This window comes from Girardinichthys multiradiatus, chromosome 9 (assembly GCF_021462225.1).
Source record: "Girardinichthys multiradiatus isolate DD_20200921_A chromosome 9, DD_fGirMul_XY1, whole genome shotgun sequence".
NCBI classification, from domain to species: Eukaryota; Metazoa; Chordata; class Actinopteri; order Cyprinodontiformes; family Goodeidae; genus Girardinichthys; species Girardinichthys multiradiatus.
The window spans coordinates 6907617-6927112 of record NC_061802.1 but is presented as its reverse complement, the minus strand read 5'-3'; the positions used below and the strand labels follow the sequence as shown (position 1 = coordinate 6927112).

At 39.6% G+C, this 19496-nt stretch overlaps 1 protein-coding gene across 1 annotated transcript in view; it reads right to left on the bottom strand.

Moving 5' to 3' along the window:
• Window positions 1-18907, bottom strand: part of LOC124873719 (collagen alpha-1(XXIV) chain) — a 155133-nt gene extending 136226 nt beyond the window's left edge. Inside the window, exons 1-3 of the mRNA XM_047374587.1 lie at window positions 17699-18907; window positions 6998-7068; window positions 1589-2964 (exon numbers count right to left, since the gene is read on the bottom strand). Coding sequence (XP_047230543.1) covers window positions 1589-2964; window positions 6998-7068; window positions 17699-17751 — 1500 coding nt within the window. The 5' untranslated portion in view covers window positions 17752-18907. The remainder of the gene's footprint in view (window positions 1-1588; window positions 2965-6997; window positions 7069-17698) is intronic.
• Between the last annotated feature and the right edge of the window lie 589 nt (window positions 18908-19496).

Here is a 19496-nt window from a genome sequence, read left to right as displayed (position 1 = left end):
TGTCACTGTCGTTTCCCACATGGGCGTTGAAGTCCCCGAGCAGAATAATGGAGTCCCCGGGAGGGGCACTATCCAGCACCCCCGACAGGGACGGCAAGAAGGCCGGGTACTCCGCACTACGGCTCGGCCCGTAGGCCGCAACGACAGTCAGAGACCTGTCCCCAACCCGAAGGCGCAGGGATCCGACCCTCTCATCCACTATGGTAAACCCCAAGATGAGACGGCTGAGCTTTGGGGCAACAAGCAAACCCACCCCAGTCCGTCGCCTCTCCCCGTGGGCCACTCCAGAGTAGAAGAGAGTCCAGCCCCTCTCGAGGGGATGGGTTCCAGAGCCCACGCTGTGCATGGAGGTGAGCCCGACTATTTCTAGTCGATATCTCTCGACCTCCCGCACAAGCTCAGGCTCTTTCCCCCCCAGCGAGGTGACATTCCACGTCCCTAGAGCCAGCCTAAGCATCTGGGGATCGGGCCGCTGAGGTCTCCACCTTCATCCGCCGCCCAATCTTCTTTGCACGGGTCCCTCACGGTTCCAACTGCAGATGGTGGGCCCACTGGGGGATGGCCTCACGTCTCTCATTCGGGCTTGGCCTGGCCGGGTCCCGTGAGGAGCAACCCGGCCACCAGTCGCTCTCCGGCGAGTCCCGACCCCAGGCCTGGCTCCAGGGCGGGACCCCGGCTCCGCCGTACCGGGCAACCTCACGTGCCTCAATCTACTAGTCCTCATGAAGGATTCTTGAATTAATTGATTAATGATCAGATTTCTACAAGTGGAAACACAGTTATGCCAGGCATGGCTTTAATGCCAAAATTCTGGTTGAAGATGAAAAGCTATATTCAGTTTCCACTGTCAAGCAAATAAACTGCCTAAAGACAGAGGGATTGACAAAAATGCATGTTCAGTAGGTAGTTGAGCCTAGCCAGTGGTCTCATACTCCAGTCCTCCAGGGTCGATGTACTCCAGCTGTTAGATATGCACCTGCTTACACACACCTGACTCAAATAACTAGGTCATTAGCAGGACTTTGTAGAATTTGGGTGCATAACTAGCATGTAATTCAGCTGTTTCATTCAGGCATTTTGGACCAGGGACATATCTAGAAGTTAGTCACAGTGGCACTGGCCCTCGAAGAGTGGAGTTTGAGACTCCTTGCATGGGCCTAGACTAAGGTGTGTCAAAAACAGATTGGACACCACTCCAGCTTGAGCTGTGGCATAGGTGGCTAACTGGCAGACTCAATCAAGAAAAAGAGCTGCCTTTGAGTTCATCCTACAACTACTTAACATGCCATTTTATATTGATGAATCACAAATATGAGTATGGTTAGGTTTGACATTCAATAAGGTGGTGTATCTCACATGACAGTATGTTTCTCTGACATACTTGCAAATCCTAAGTACTACTTATCAGAAAAGGCTACTGCTTTGATTTACCTAGCTTTTTAACAGTTTTATTTTAAAAGCCATATTACATAAAGTATTTGATGGCTTTAAACCAATTAAGATTTCCCTGTATCTAATGCTTGATCATGTGAAAAAACCAAGCTCTACAGAATCTCTAAGTTTATAAATCACACATTTAAACACTTACTGGAGGACCCGGCTCTCCTTTGGGACCGTGGAAGCCATCTTCATACTCATAAAAGATTTCTGGCTCCTCATATGGATAATCATATCCTCCATAGTCTATGTCTTCATAGCTGCCATCCAAAGCATGATGTTCTGCAGTGTCGACCTGGTTTTCTCTGTACAAAGTGGTATCATTGGCTTTTAGATGAGACTCCAGAATTTTATGAGTGTGTTGAGGCCTGAGGCTTGAGTCCCTAAAGTATTTCCTGAGTCCTTCTTTCATTGGACCTTGCCTGACAGGAAAAATAAGAGCTGGAGGAACTTCTAGAATATTTAGAGTTTTAGAGTCGCTCTCTTCCTCTGTACTGTTATCTGAGAGATCTGTTTCTGCTTTGAGTTGACTCTTTTTGGCCAACTTGCTTTTTGTAGTGGTGATCATTCTACTGTGGGCAAAGTCCAATGCTTGCCTGCTTAGAGTTGCTTGTGTTGGGCTGTTGGGCTCAAGCAAATCTGGTTTGGAGAAGGTTAAAGGTTTCAGTGTGAAAATGTGGCTTTGTTCCCTTGGGTGTAGTTGTGTTGTTGGGCTCAGAGTTGAAGACTGTGTGTCAACTTGACTACTTAGCAACAGTTTGTAAGCTGTTGTAAGTTTATCAGAAACTTGATCGGTAGCTGCTACTTCCACAGGGGTCTTTATGAAAGGGTTAGAAGGATGCTCATTGGCTTCAAAATCCAAACCAGAACGCGACGAATGCAATCGATAAGTGTCGGCCAGCCAGCACTGTTTTTTAAGGTAGTCACAGTAGTGTGAAGCAGCTTGAGCTGAGGGATAGATGTCTAACTGGCAGAGTCGACCAAGAAAAGGAGCTGCCTTTGAGTTCATCCTACCCAAAGTAAAGCGATTCCCAGATTCTCCCAGTCTCTGAGATCTCCCCAAGGTCTGCTCTCGCTGCTGCACTGCTCCACAATCCTCGTAGAAGGACACTGAACGTTCTTGAACACCAACAGCAAAGGCATGCTGCTTTCCATCCTGCCAGTTGTGGGTGAAGTAGCTGGAGGATTTATCTGTAGTGTAGACTACTACCTTTTGTGGCAGCAGCTGAATGCCAAAATGCAGTCTCTCCCTGCCATCTTTAACACTAAAAACAAAAGCACTGTTGGCTCGCCAGGAGCTCAGGCTAATCACAAAAGAAAACTCAACTCCAAACTCTGAATGGAACAGACTGCTTGCCGGGATCTCATAGATGGAGTCTGTGTTGAAAACAACCCCATATCCAGGAACTGGGATATTCGAAGGCCGGGGGACATTGGTGTAAGTGGTATGAGGTGAGGCTGTCCTCTCGAAGGACTTGTCTGTTCTGCTTTGATTTGTAAGCCCCAGTTGATAGAGAATATCCACTCCTGTTGGAAAGAGAGGAAATTGGTGAGTTTTACACGCTATAATTTCTTTTTATTAAAAATTGTTATTACATTTTGTAAAATCAATACTTTCTTGGCAGAATAATATCTTAAAGCAAAATGTATTATTTAGATGAATAATTGAAGTCCTTTAGGGTCGGTAATTTGAGTGCCAGACATTTCTGGAATTCCCACAATTGAAATCCCAACGTTTTCATAGTGTATTCCTTTATATGCTTTGCAGAACAAATATCAGCCAACAATTGCTGTTGCAGCTGTGGTATGTTTTATTTTTTGCTGTTTTTGTTTTTTTACTTAAGGTGCATTTTTGGTGACGGCAATCTGTGGAAATAAAGTTGTGGTGGAGCCACAACTAGGCATGCACTGATTTCTATTATTAAGGCATACAAGCTTTATAAGGGCAGACTTGTGATGACCTTGGTGGGTTTTTGTGTGTAACTGTTTTTGTGTGGAGTCCCCCGAATTCAGGATCTTTGCTGATGAGAGTAACTGCAGGCTTCTGACAGCACACCTGTTGTAAATCATCTAATCTGGGCTTCTGGAGATTTAAGGCACTGTTTGCCAACTAGTCTTCACCTGATGAGCAACCTTGCTGGTAGACTCAAGCCACTGATTCCTAGTGAAACTTGCTCCTTGATAGTTTTGTCTCGTTTCATGTTTTTGCCTGTTTCTCCTGTAAGCTCATCATCTGCTGCTTTCTGTGCCTCTCAGGAAAGGTCCAGTTAATGCCTTGCCTACAAGAATCCCTGTGGCAGAAGAACAAGGAAATTGCAAAGACTTTTGGACCAAACAAAACAGCTCCGTCTCCCACAGCCCTACCTGCCTGTCCACTCTCAGACTCTGTGCAAGCTACCCACGGAACTCTTAAGATCACTTGGCTCCCATGCCTTCAAACCCACAGATCAATTGCTAGCGTTAACCTCCCTTTCAGCTTTTGCCTTACCCTGAACCTGGTAAGCCACCTGTTTGAGCACCATACTGGCAGAGATCTTTGCCACCATCGCTAACTCACTTTCCCTTTCCCAGACGCAGATGAACCCAATTGCCTGAAGTCATACATCAATATTGTCGTAAATAAATATTTAAACTGCCTCCTTAGTCCTGTCTGATTCTGCGTGTGGGTCAAAAAAAAAACAAAAAAAACTTTCTAGCATTCATGACAAGGCTTCTACTGCTAAAACTTTACCTCATACCATTCTTATGTTTAAATGTCATTTAGAAAATACTTTAGAAAATATCAGAGATAAATGGTCATGATCCCATTTCTGTTTTTCCATAGTAGGATGAGCACAGCTGCAGTCCAGAAGAATAGAAATAACTAGAAATGCACGAGGCAGCACAAGGATTCAGAAAGCCAGCCTTTAAAGTTTATTAAAACAATCTGTATTCAGATATTTATACAAAAAAAGCCTTCTCATCTTTCTGCACTTCACATGTAGGGAGAATTTATTTAGAATTTGTTAAAGGTGTTGCACAGCTTGCCAAAGCCCAAAAAACATTACATAATCACTGGTTTGCTTTGTTTATGAAAGAAACGTAATAAATTGCAATATTATTAATAGTAAAGTACTAATATGAGTGCTAGATATATCAGGCATCTGTTGTAACTGATCTAACTTTTGAGTCCCTGTGTGCTGATGAGACACGTGACACACAAACAAAAACAAAATACGGTTTGAGGGAATGAGGAGGACATTTCTAAGCCCCATGACGCTTTTAGTTATTTGTGTATCATTTTTTGCTGGATAACAGTCTGCAGTAGTTTGTTGTAGTTTTCAACAAGTCTCTGACACATCTCTTGAAGAATCCCAGGCCATACTTATTTGGCAGAACTTTCAAGCTCCTTCAGATTTGATAGCTTTCTGGCATGGACTCTCATTTTTTGTTCTCACAGATTTTCAGTGGGATTCAAGTCAGGACTTTATGAAAGTCAGTCAGCAAATTTCACTTTGGTCTTCTGAAGGAAGTTCCTCACCAGCATTGACATTAGGTAATGGTCATATTGGAAGACAACATGACAGTGATAAAGTATGATAAGTGTCTTTAGTTAATTTACTTCTGGCTTGAAGGTGTCTCATCTGCAGAAGGGGAGTTCTTCTTGGGTCTCTACCCCATAATCCATTCCTGTGCAGAGCTCTAGTGATTTTCTCCCTTGAGACTCCAATTGCTGACTACACAAAGTCATTTATCAGTGTCTTGGCAGCTGGTCTAAGGTTTTCATAGACCTCTGTCACAAGTTTGCTACAAGCTCTAAGCTTCACAAAGCATATCATCGAACAACAGTTGCTGGTACTGATATGTAAAATGATTAACCCTTGCAGTTTTTAATTGTTTTTAACAGTTTTTTCATAAATATTTTGTATGCAAAGTAAAACCATCAAAGCTAGGATGTTTGGAAAAATATTTCATTTTAGCAATGTTGTTGGTGATGATTTTATCCCTGACCTATCTGGTGTGTTCCTTGGTCCTAATGATGCTGTTTTTCAGTTGTGTTTTCTAACAAACCTTTGAGAACTTTACAGAACAATAGGATTTATAATGTGATGAAAATGCAGACATAGACTAGATTTACTAATAAGTGACTTCTGAAGGCAGTTGGTTACCTTGCATTTTATTTTGAGGTACCAGAGTAAAGGAAACTGAATACAAATGCATTTTACACATTTAAGATTGTTTATTCATTCATTAATCTTCTATACCGCTTATTCCATAGTGGGTCATGGGGGAGCTGGTGCTTATCTCGAGCAGTCTACGGGCAAGAGGTAGCGTACACCCTTGGCATGGGTCCAGGGCAACACAGAGACACACAGGATAAACAACCATGCACACACTCATTCACACCTAAGGACAATTTAGAGAGACCAGTTAACCTAACAGTCATGTTTTTGGACTTTGGGAGGAAGCTGGAGTACCCGGAGAGAACATGCAAACTCCATGCAGAAAGACCCCTATGCAGAAAGACCTTCTTGCTGCAAGGCAACAGTGCTACCAACTGTTGTTTATCTGTGAAAAAATATCAGAACGCCTGATATTTCACAATTATATAGTACTTTGTGTTTTTCTCCCCCCAAAATACTTGAAAGTGTGTTCCTCTAATATTAAAAAATGTGGAAAAGTTCAAGGGTTGCCAATACATTTGAAGGTACTGTATCTGCCCTTCTTGTTTTATGAGGACAGAAAATAAAAGCACCCCTGACAGAAAAGAGACTCATAGAACAATGTTTTTCAAGTGCTTCACAGGGAAAATATCCTTCAGCACAGATAGAGAAGTGTTTCTCAGGTACTGATAAGTCCTGGGAATCTTTTGCCAGTTGGCAACTTTAGACTAGATCCCAATTAACCTGTCCCATACTTGAAGATAAGCTGCCCCTTCACTCTGTGTGCATTCCTCCACCTTGCATTATGATGGATTGATTTGTCTTGGAGTGGGCTCATGCCGTTTACGGTAGATATGTGGGGAAATGACAATGCAAGATGGAAAATTCTGCACCCCTGGACACTCTAGTCAGCCAGTCAGAGGAGCTGTAGACACTAAACATAAATGTAAGGCTTTGACAAGCTGGGACTTCACTTACATCTAACTTATCACTTACACATACAAATATTGAATCCAGTTACCAAAATAAATAATGAAAAAAGCAGAATAAATCAAATGTGATGACATTTTTTTTTTTGAAAAACTAAATGCCCACTCCTTAGAGTAGAAGTCTTTAAATTAGAATGTGATGAACATCTGCAAATCTCTGAGATAATTTTGTGATTACTGAAGCAAATTAACAAGGATAAAGTGTTTATATCTGTGTGTATGATAATAATTAATCAAAAGGCACAAAAAACTAGTTATGTTTTCATAAACAATGCAAATCCAAGAAAGATGTCCTGTGGATTTAACTTGACTCTCCAAATACCGCACATGTAACTGCATGATAACAATTTTGTTGTATCCCCCAGTAAAATGACAATAAAGACAATTGTTGCCTATAATCACATCTGGGTCTGAGGCATTGCCGTTTACCTTGAGTAGAGTAGCTGTTTTCTGCAGAAGGTACTGCTGAGCATAGTGACAGGAGCAGGAGAAAGTTCCACCTAGAAGGACAAACATGTTAATATGATAGATAGAATGGCAGTAACAACTACATGTTAAACATAAATTTGTAAAAATGAACAAATTACTGAGTCAAAATCAAAACATTGAAGGATTTTTTCTAAGAACTGTTGTACAAGTGTTAGACTTTTTTAACTCCTGAAATACATTACACATCTGTGTCTGCTTATACCTTCCAATGAAAAGGACAAAGCTGTCCAAAGGAAAAAATAAAACATGTCTAAGAAAGTACAAAGTGCCTATTGTCGAATGTGCAACTCTGTGGAAAGAACAAAGTGATCATAAAGAAGAAAGGAGCATTTTAACTAGGAGGAAAACAGGGTGGAAAACGTAATCATGGAAATATAAAGATTTGAATACAAGCAAACACTGAGGTGTGTAATGTTTCACCTTAGGCCATCTCCTTTTATTTTTCATTTTACAAAGCTTTTAAATCCTTTTTATTTTCCTAATCCCTTCTGTTCTTTTTATCTTACTTATATGGAAATGCTCAGAGAAATTGTCAGGGAAGTGAATCCGGTCAATTTATTAGCCCTGACCATTCAACGAATGGTTAGAAACTTCACTCAACTTCATTTCACCCTCATCACTGATAGCACAATATTATTGCACTCCTTGGTGTTGGTGCTGCTACCAAGTGAAGAAAGCTCCAAGTTAGCTATTGCCAGAATGAATACAGTTTTTAACATAAAGGTAGCACAGAGATAAAGGAAAGTATTTAATGAAAAGCTATGGTTTCTGTGGCAGGATGAGACATGTCTGTCGTCCATTCAGCGTGCGACAAAGTGATAATTTTAGCAACCACTAGGAAGGCTGAATAGTTTACAACAAAGTTGCTCTTTTCCATTCTTTTGAGCCTTGAAATGTTTGTCATGGAACATGCTGGATTTGGACATTTTGGCAGCATTTTTAAAATCTCACAGAAGAGAAGAGTCTATAATCACAAGGATAAACACACTTTAATAATGCTAGCCATGCTGATTACTAACACAAAATGTTAAAGCTAGTTTTTATACACACGCGATGAGACATCACCTCTGATCCTTACATAATTAATTCAGGTAAATTAAGTTTATTTATATATAGCAAATGCCATCTCAGGGTACTTTACAATGTAATTAATGTGCTTGCATGATAGAAATGCAAAAACATGTTTTAAAACTTTTTTTATATCTTGGCATTATAGTTCTTAACAAATAGCCAGAATCCATTAAGATCTGTATCTGCATTTCAAAACTGTTTAAGAACCACAGATTGAAATTACGTGCTAAATTGATTAGTGCCTTTTAACATTCTAATCCGACCTAATAACAGTCCTTCATCCCACCCACCCTTTTTATACTTTTTCATAACCATTCAGCTCAATTAAATTAAAATTCTGTCATTTATATTATGTTTATTTCCAACAGAGATACTCCAGTCAATTTCACAGACCAATGAAATAACGTTTAATTTTGAGTTAATCAACCGTGTTCTATGGAGATCAGCTCACTTTGTATTTACTTCACAGTGTTGCAATGGACTTTTATTACAAATAGATAAAGCAGACACATCTGATGTAGAAAGCCTTTGTTGTTCTTCTAACAGAACTTGTTTATGAACAGGCAGCAAATAAATTATGGAATAAACATGAACCTGGCATTTCTATATTAACATTGCACCGACTACGCCAAAACAAATTCCTTGTATGTCCAAAAACGTACTTGGCAATAAAGCTTTTCTGATTCTGATTCTGATTCTGATTCTGAACATCTCTTAATGTGAAAACCATACAAGAGTTTTTTGCACTCTGTAAAGCACTTTGTGATTTTATCTGTGAAATGTGCTAAACAAAAGTTTATTTACTTACAAGTCTAAATATACAAGTTAGTTTGCATTTCAAAGAGAGCATGCACATTTTAAAGAGGTATCACACATTGGCAAATTATAGGAGAAGACTTTAAACAAAAGAAAGAAAACATATTTTGAAACTTCAGCTGGTTCAACAATACAGAGCAGAAGGCAACAAACAAAATTGAACAATGGCAAAATAGAGAAAAAAATCAAAACAGAAAATAGAACAGAAACTGGGGTCTCTGCTTTTGACTACTTGTAAACCCTATAAAATCGCTAAATGAAAATGGGTTTATATAAAAAAGGAAAATCTTCATTAGCATCTAAAAAAAAGAAACAGTGGTTTAAAGAAAATCAATCATGAACTGTGATAAATAGTTTGATGAAAATAAAGCTGAATTTCCTTCTGTACTGGAACATTTATTTCGTGAAGATCAAACAGAAAATATAAATGTGCACTTTACAGAAACTGCCAAATCCTACACAGTTATTTACACAGTTAATCAGATATAGATATGAATGTCAAGTAAAACTGAGAAATCTTCAAACAAAATTAAATTAATATGGATGACAGTGAATGCACATCGATGAAGCTTGTACGACATCCTCCTTAAATCTGATGCACAGTTCAAGCTAGAAAAACAGAAAGTGACGTGTTTCACGTGGTTTATTGTGCTGTTTCTGAATTTGGAATTGTCCTGTAACAGCAAAACAATATAATAATGCAAATAATAAGTTGATTAAAATTTAAGGAATCATTTAAATAAATACTCCATTTTATAGGGACTTCAACGACCACATGGGAAACGACAATGACACCTGGAGAGGTGTGATCGGGAGGAATGGCCTCCCTGATCTGAATCCGAGCGGTGTTTTGTTATTGGACTTCTGTGCTAGTCACAGATTGTCCATAATGAACACCATGTTCAAACATAAGGGTGTCCATCAGTGCACTTCGCAGCCGAGTGTGAAGCGGCTGGGATGAAGATCAGCTCCTCCAAGTCAGAGGCCATGGTTCTCGACCAGAAAAGGGTGGCTTGTCCTCTTCAGGTTGGAGGGGAGTTCCTGCCTCAAGTGGAGGAGTTTAACTATTTCGAGGTCTTGTTCACGAGTGAGGGAAGAATGGAGCGGGAGATCGACAGACGGATCGGTGCGGCTGCCGCAGTAATGGGGACGCTGTGCCGGTCCGTTGTGGTGAAAACAGAGCTGAGCCGAAAAGCAAAGCTCTCGATTTACCGGTCAGTCTACGTTCCTACCCTCACCTATGGCCATGAACTTTGGGTCATGACCGAAAGAACGAGATCCCAGATACAAGCGGCTGAAATGAGCTTCCTCCGTAAGGTGGCCGGGCACTCCCTTAGACATAGGTTGAGGAGCTCGGCCATCCGGGAGGGGCTCGGAGTAGAGCCGCTGCTTCTCCACATCGAGAGGAGCCAGTTGAGGTGGCTCGGGCATCTATACCGGATGCCTCCTGGACGCCTTCCTCGGGAGGTGTTCCAGGCACGTCCCACCGGGAGGAAGCCCAGGGGACGGCCCAGGACACGCTGGAGGGACTATGTCTCTCGGCTGGCCTGGGAACGCCTTGGGCTCCCCCCGGAGGAGCTGGAAGAGGTGTCTGGGGAGAGGGACGTCTGGGTGTCTCTGCTGAGTCTGCTGCCCCAACGACCCGGTCCCGGATAAAGCGGAAGACGACGAGTACGAGTCCATTTTATAGGTTTTTGACCTTTAATATCTCTAAATTTGTCAGTATTACAATAACACACCTTTTTAATTTCCAATATAATACATGTACATAAAAAATTTGGTATATGTTCGGTTAGAAATGTTACTATAAAGCCTGCATGAAATGTACAGTATCAAGACTTTGTTATTATTCTATTGAGTTTCTGACCTTCTAAATTAGCACAAAGTAGCACAATGTGATGTCACTGCAGTGTCTTGCTTTGTTATTATGATCTACACATTATTAAACCGCTAGCAAATAACTGGATCCATGGTTGATTTGGAAAAGAAAAAAATGTTGAAGAAATGCAACAAAAAGCAAACGGCAGGTCCTTAAAAAGCTACCCTCTTCTCTGTAGGCACTTTCATTTGACATTTTTATGTTCAAATAAGCAGCTGAGAGGCATGCAGGGGGAATGCAGGGTTGCATTTTGTGACGTTATGCCACTGTAGGTGTGTCTGAAGAAGAAACGAAGAAGAAAGAATGTGTGAAGAATGTGTGAAAATTTTTAAAGATGAACATCTACAGGAGCTTCTGAGAGCTGCCAAAGAAGAATGATCTTGAATTCCTAAGGAGATGTGTTATTTGTAGAAAGCTAAAGCAAACTACTGCAGGCTGTTATCCAGAAAAAAAGAACACAGATGAATAAATGTTTTTGAGGGGAATAATCTTGTTGTGCAAAGTAAAATAATATAGGCATCCAAAAAAATTGAAAAATATTTAAAATAAAGTGTTAACAAGTATTTGCCCTGTTTAAAAGAACTTAAGAAAAACGTTTGAAATGCTGACATGTTCATTAGAGGGGGCTGCGCATTTTACTCAACTGTATTTTTGTTTCATTCTACGGTGGCCCTAGTGCAAAAAAAAAACAAAAAAACATTATTTATTTTGTTTGTGTTTTCACACAGAATGTGGAATAACCCTGTATGCACTCACATGAGGCACATGAAGTTTGTCCAGTTGCACAATTCTCGCAGTACTTAAAAAACGTTCGTAACTTGTCCATCAATCTGTCACAGTTTCTCTTTTCTATAGATGACCCAAAATGCTGCCCTGCTGACAGTTTACAAGTGGCAGAGTTCTTCAATGCATTTGTAAATTAGGTTGTTAGCAAGCCTGCTGGTACGCATCTATTAGCTGACTGTCAACACAACAGGGAGATAACTCTAGACCTACATCCTTACTTACTACAAAATAAGAGTAAAAACCAAAATTTGCAACCAAATCAACCATGTCTTTAGTAACAGCTGCTTTTACAAGTTAGAGTAGTTATAATAACCGGTCATAATTTTCCAACTCTGACAGAGTTGAGGATTTTTGTAAGACATGAAGAGACAGTCGTCTTGCTCTTTTAAAATGCGCCTGTGCAAGACTAAAAGTAAGACACGTTTTTTTGTTTCTCTGTAAATCACATGAGATTGGTATGCATGGTGGCAGCAATTAGCATGATCTTCTCTGGGCAACTCCCTTTCAAACTGATGATCAAAAAACTGCTTCCAATGTGAGCAGACCTCCAGACAGGCATCATTGTTTTGTTTTTTTAAGATCTTTGAGGGTCTGTGGACTTGAGGGAGAAGACGAATACAATCAAAGTTAGACAAGAAGATGGAAAAAAAGAGAAAAAGACATCATGGAATCTAATGGAACAACATAGAGACTGGCTTAAGTTGAAACATGGTGAGCACTGTCACCTGTTCACTATTCAGGGAGGTGGTGTGACATTCCAGTCGGGAATGGAGAGCCAGAAAATGTAATAAAGAAAACCAAACCAGGGATAAATGATTACAATAATACATCTGTTGAAATAATGAGAGCAACATTAAAAGAGACTAAAGTAAATAATTGTGGTTAAATGCTGACAAAAGAAAATAAATGCTAAATGTAAGATAAACATTACTTTTGAAATATGTGGGGCCATCTGATACTTATTCAGATTATTTTCTACTATCTCTTACAAAAACTCCATTTTGTGGGTTGTAGAAAACTACGCCAAACACCTAGGGTCATTGTTTTAGCACAAGTGCAGTGACACATGCATACTAGGTGTAGGAAATCCTCCATAACCTTCAATAAGACATGAAGAAGCAATTATTTTTTGTCTAATATAGCACTTTACAAACAACAAAAATGTGAAAGAACTAAAACAAACGTGCAGAATCATTGTTCCTGTTCTGCCTTTGCATAAAAAGCAATTTCTGGCCAACAATGCAGCATGTTACCCAGTCCTTGTAGTTAACGGAGCTGACTGCTGCATGCAGGACAAAGCTTCCAAAACAGCTCTGTTGACTGAGGGAAATACCAATATGTGGGGAGTGGGTGTCATGTCAAGACTATAAATAATCACAAGTGTAACCTCCTCTTCTGCAGAGAATCAATCCAGCAGTGACAGATCTCAACTATTCCCATTTCAGAATTAGCTTAGATCACTAACAATGATTCTTTCAAAAGAAAACAGGCTAAGAACCAAAGTGCTCTATTTAAGGTTTGTTTACAACCTCCATACAGAAAGCAACTTTATTGCATTAATCATAGATTTCAGGTCAGTTTGTGAGCCTATCTGTTGAACATCTGATTTGGCAGATCTCATATCAAGTAAATCTGTAAATGTTAATTTATACCAATTGTTACCACTAAAACTTTTGTCATTCTCTGAAATGTCATTGAAATTAAAAAGAGAAGAAAAGACATACAGCTGAAACCAGACACATAACCTTTTGATTTTGACTCTGCTGTTTTAGGTCGGTTAGAATTAAACAGTTTTCATAAACTCAAATGATACTGTCATGGTTTTGTAAGCCTCTGATAGATTAATTCACAAAACTGACATTGATGAAACTGTGGATGTATCTTAAGGCGCGCCTAAAATACACTGCTTCCTTGTGTGTCATCACGGGAAAACCAAAATAATTTGGCCAAGATACCAGGAAGAGAGTTGCTGACCAGCATCCACAAGTCTGGTTCTATCTTGGGTACAATTTCCAGATGATTGATGACGACAATCAAAGGCAAGTATAAATACCATGGGAATGTCCAGCCATCCTACTGTTCAGGAAGGAGACAGGTTCTGTCTTTCCTGAACTTGTCAAAAGACCTTGGAAGGATGGCTGAAGCTGGTAAGACAGAGTTATTATCTACAGTGAAACTGGTCCTTTGGAGGGCTGAAAAACCAATCAGAGAAAGAAGCCAAGTGTTTGGCCATAATGACCATTGTTACATTTAGTGAAAATAAGCAGAAAGCATTGCAAGCCTGAGAACGCCATCCCAACTGTGAAGTACAATTCTTGCAACAGCATGCTAGGTGGGTGTTCTGAAGCAGGAGGGACCAGTGCACTTAACAAAATAGATAGTACCATGAGGAAAGAACATTACCTGGAAATATTAAAGAAAATTGCTTCCAAACACTAGGGAAATAAATGTAAACTTTATTAAGTTTAAAAAAAACATCTCTCACAAATTCTCTTTCATTGTTCTGGCATTTAGCAATTACAAATAATTTTGGTATTGTTAAATAGGAAAAGTTCAGTATTGCTGAATTTCAGACAGTGACAAATGTAAATATCTGGTTTCAACTATACATGGTGCTCTGACAGAGATTGAGCCATGAATTCTAAGCATCAATACTAATTTGGCACATGAATATTTCATCGAAACATCTTCATATTCAGAACATTAAATTTAGCATAAAAATCACATTGCTGTACATTTACTTTTAAAATGAACATTAAACTTGCTTAAAATCAGTTAATGTTGAGTTTTTGAATATAAACTGTTTTTTAATCCAGAAATATTACATCCCATGCTAATAAGGTATTTTGGTGTTGCATGTTTTGCAAACTTTCCAAGACATGAAGATCTGCAGCCAGCATGTGTTTCCTGCTGGCTGCATTTCAGCTTCAGTGCCTGCCTCTTGATCTAAATAATTTATTATTAAAGAACTAAATGAGCTTGTCATCACTCTTGAAAATGGCAGCCAGCCAAAAAATAATATCTGATACATTTCCAGGGCATGAAACATAAAGAATTTCTATTCCAAAAGGATGACGAATAAATGGAAATATCAATGTGATTGTCAAGAAGCTGCATTATTCACTTAACTAAAATGGAGTCAAAAGGTAAGCACAGACCAAAGCAAAGATTGACTTACTACACAAGACTGTGAACAGACAAAGAGTTGTGAGTAAACCTTCACTGATCTTTATTAGTTTGCCTTCTTCCCAGTTTTAGAGGAAGCTGCAGATGTCTGGAGGGTTAAATAGACTAAATGGGCTGAAATGCACACGTACACTAATCTGTAGAGGGTGAATATACTGCAACAAAGGGTGGAAAAGCTTTGAAAATGCCACACAAGTTACTTTCCAAAAATAATAACCAAAAATGACAAATAATATGTTTTCCACCTCCATTGTTAAGGTGCTTTCCTAACATAAAAAATAGGTTTCTTTGCAGGGTTTCCAACTGATGTACTCAAAAAACAAGTTATTATGCTTGTTAGAAAGGTTCCTATTTACCAAATGAGCACCAAGTACTTCCTGGGAAGAAATACTACCTCTTGAGTATTAGCTGATATTTCACCTTATTATCAAACCAACACTGATTTCTTATTTCTAAAGATTATATTTGTTCCCTCAAACACAATTTTCTAACCAGAAAAGTCTGGACAGACCTTTCAGTATTACAATGAACATATTACACACAATTTTAGTCATTATACAGCTGTGGAGACACTTCATAGGCTTGGGTGCATTGATGGTCATCGTTCTCAGTAGCTTTGTTTTAGCAGCTGCAGTACCTTGGTTCAAAAGTTTTGAAAACTTTTGAACCTTTCCACATTTTGTCACATTACAACCACAATTTTCTGTGCATTTTATTGGAATTGTATGTAATACACCAACACAGAGTAGTGCATAGTTGTGAAGTGCATGGAAAAGAAAACCTAGTTATCATATTCATTCCATCCATTTTCTATACTGGCTTCTTCCATACTGGGTCGCGGGGGAGCTGTCTCTAATGCCGATTAGTCATCATTTTGTTTTGCAAATACAAATCTGAGAAGAAAAATTTTTTAAATTAAATACAAAAAATAAAGTTAAATAAAAAAGATAAAATAAAAAATAAAAATCTGAGAAGTGGTGTGTGCATTTGCATTGAGCCCCTTATATTCTGATGCCTCTAGAGACAATAAATCATCTCAGTATGTCATTCAGAAATGGAGAGTATGGCACAACTGCAAATCTAGCAAGACATGCTCATTCACCTGAACTGACAAACCAGACAAGAGCATTTATCTGAGAAGCCAAGGCCAATACTAAGTGATCTATACCTTTGGTGGAATAATCTCTTGATGCACTATTCGTTGTGCACTTCACAAATCTGGGCTTTGTGATAGCATAATAATGGTAAAGTCAGTGTTGAAGGAAGGTCTTATTTACAGTTTGCCACAAGCCATGCAGGGAACATAGCAAACATGTGGAAGAAGGTTATCTGGTCAGATAAGACCTTAATTTAACTATTTGGTCTAAATGTGGCACACTAGTTGTGTTGAAGAACACTGCACATCACCCAGAACAAAGCATCCCAACAGTGAAATATGAGTGTGGCAGCATCATGTGGGAATAGTTTTCTTTACCAGGACTAGGGTAGTTAATCAAAGGTGATAAGGAGATTTATGGAGCTAAATGCAGGACAATCATGGAAAAAAACTAGTTAGAGGCTGAGAAAAACTTGAAATTGGGCCAGAGGTTAGTTTTTTAGCAGCACAGTTCTTTGACATAAAGCCTGAGCTACAATGGAAGGGTATGGGTTAAAGTATATATGTGTTAGAAAAGGCTAGACCTAAATCCACTTAAGAATCTGTGGCAATATTTGAAAATTCCTATTCACTCACACTATCCATTAAATTTGAGCTTGAGATATTTTTGCAAAGAAGAAGAGTTTAAAATTTCAGTGTCAAGATTCTTGGAGACTTACAGCTGTAATTGTGGTGAAGGTGGTACAACAAAGTATTGTCTGAAGTGGGCTGAGTACAAATAAACTGTGCACCTTTTTAGGTGTTTCAAGGAAACAATGTGAAGTCCTTGTATAATTATCCTTCCACTTTATTCTTATGTGCTAATTGTTTTGGTCTCACATGTAACAGCCCCCCACCCCACTTCCATGCCTGAAAAAGCTGGTACAGACAATGGATGGATGGACATATATTTTGCCATGTGAGACAAACATCTCATTAGAAAGTGTTTGCCTAACCGATGGAACCTTTGCAAGGTTGTATTTTGTCAATTCCACCAACAGAAGGGGATTTTCTGGATACACACAAGCCGGTACCGACTGATGCATTCACACTAACACTGTGATTTCAAGAAAGCCTACATTTATTCTATGTTCAGGTTGCTCATTTTCACTCTCAATTATCAAACAAGAACAAAAAAACTTTAACCTCCCAGAGAGGAACAATAGCCTTTGTGATCTCACCTTCCTTGTTTAGATGATATCTGGAAGACATTTCAAAGAAGGTATTGTGTCACTTCTGATAATACCAATTTAAGTCCTGCACAGTTCTGATTTTCTAGAGTGGCAGCTGGATGTAACAGAACAACATGTTAAACGTCAATAGCACACACTTACATGAGGAATTTTAGGCTTCAGGCTGCCAAAATTAAACTTGATCAATCCCAAGTACTCACACAAATGATGTATCCCCATTCTAAATATACACCATTGCTCCCAGACATTCTCATTCATCTTACTGCTCCACACCTCAATGTTTTTCTTCCAACTCTTCTCAGCTCTGCAGCTTCTAACAGATTATGCAGATTACAGACATCTGCTGTCAAGAATAAAACATCTGACAAAACGTTTTCAAATCTTTTAACGTCCAAATGCAAGTATTACAGGGAAGGCAACGTTATCAGTTCCAGATGGGGATGGCAATGCGAATAAAAAACTAAAATAAAATAAAGTGCGTGTTTTCTTTAAAGAATGGCGCTTATAAAATGATCAGAAACTTGGAGCTGCTGGGACTTGGAACGGTGTTAAATGCGCTGTCTTTTGAAACTTACGTTGCAGCCGCGGAAACGTGTCCACTCCTTGTCCGTTGGGCTCCTAAATGCATTTGTATGCATTTGTCCAGGAAGCAGAGATCTGGGCGAAAATAGAATCACACTCAATGAGATGCCTGCACATGGGCTGCCCCTTTGGAAACGGCCAGGAAGCGTTAAAGTGGACTCAGTGGAAAGAAGCTGCCACTTCAGAAACTCTTCATCGCACTGCACTCGGGAGGTGGGATGTCTCCCACTTTTCAAAAAGTTTAAAAATCTGGTGCGCTCTGCGGCGCACAGGAGGATAATATGACTGTTTCTATCCAAAGTGAAGACGCGCAACAGTTGCACAAGCAAACAGGAAAAAAAGAGAAGCGGCTTTGGCTGCGTCAGGGTAATCTGTGGCTGAATCAACGCGGCTGCCCTGACGGATACAGATAATGTCTTCGGTTTGTGTGCGTCTTCTCCTCCAGGCGGTGGTTTAAGCTATGTGCCTCGACTTGCAGCGATGCGAGTGGACCCGCATTCACCCATCATACTATTAAGCAGCTGGTGGTGTTGGATTTCAGCAGACCTATCCGTGACATCACGCATAGATTTTTGGCTTGTCCTCTTTGGTGTCTGATGTCTTCATTAAACTACTGTTACATTATACGGGTTAGTGCGCTTTCATGTTTACACTGGGGGATGCTCATCATGTTAGAGAGGCTGTGCAAAGTGTAAAGAGTAGCATAAACTTTCAGGCATTACAAAGACAAGTAATTGACTCACTCAAACATAATAAACTACGATATTTGATCAAATCTAGTTGTGCTAACAGCATCCTTACCCTTCTTTTAATATATTTTGGTAGGAATATTGTCATCCAGTTTGAGTTTTGAGGTTTTTTTTTCTGTTCATTTATGGTAGATTAGGTGTTTGGTTCATTCTTGGGTTTAAATATTTGTTACTTTCCTGAACTTTTCTCTGTTCCCACTCATCTCTGTTTATTAGCCTCCCTCCTTCAGTTGCTACACATTCTCCTTTCCACCAGCTGCTCCACATTTCACCTGATTAGCTCTTCTTGTTCATTGGTCATTTCTCCACCCTGACTGTTTTTATACAGTGTTTTTATATGGTTTCCATTGCTCACCAGAGGATCTTACTGTTGTCTGCAAACCTGCTGGTGTTCCATGTCCTGTTGCTACCTGTAAGTTTACTAGTTCAATTATTACTGATAGACTTTAACTGACCATGCGGCTCCCGCGCTCCTGATCGCACGTTGGTCCTACAAAACCCCAGTGTAACATAACAAATGTGCTTGACATCACAAAGTAGAGCATAACTGTAAAGTGGAAGATGATACATGTTTTTTTTTTTTTTGTGATTTTTTTACAAATACATGTAATAAGTGTCCTGCAGTTGTTTTCAGCCACACTGAGTCAAACATTTGTTTGCCATCCTTTGCTACAATTAGAGCTTCAAGTGTTCTAGGGGTGTGTCCCTACAAGTTTTGCACATATCTTTTTTCATTCTTCTTTGCAAAATAGCTTATTCAGACTGGATGGGGGGTGTCTGTGAACAGCAATTTGCAAGTATTTCCACAGATTCTTGGTAAGAAATAATTGTGGACCTTGACTGAGTCACTCTTACACTTTTATGTTTTGCTCTGCTGGAAAGTCGATCTCAGCTTCAATGTAAAAATCTTTTGTAGCCTCTAACTGGTTTTCTCGCAGGATTGCCAAGCTCCATGTATCTTCCCATCAACCCTGCCCAGCTATGCCCTGTTTTTACTGAAGATAAACATCCACACTATGACACCGCTACCACCATGTTTCAC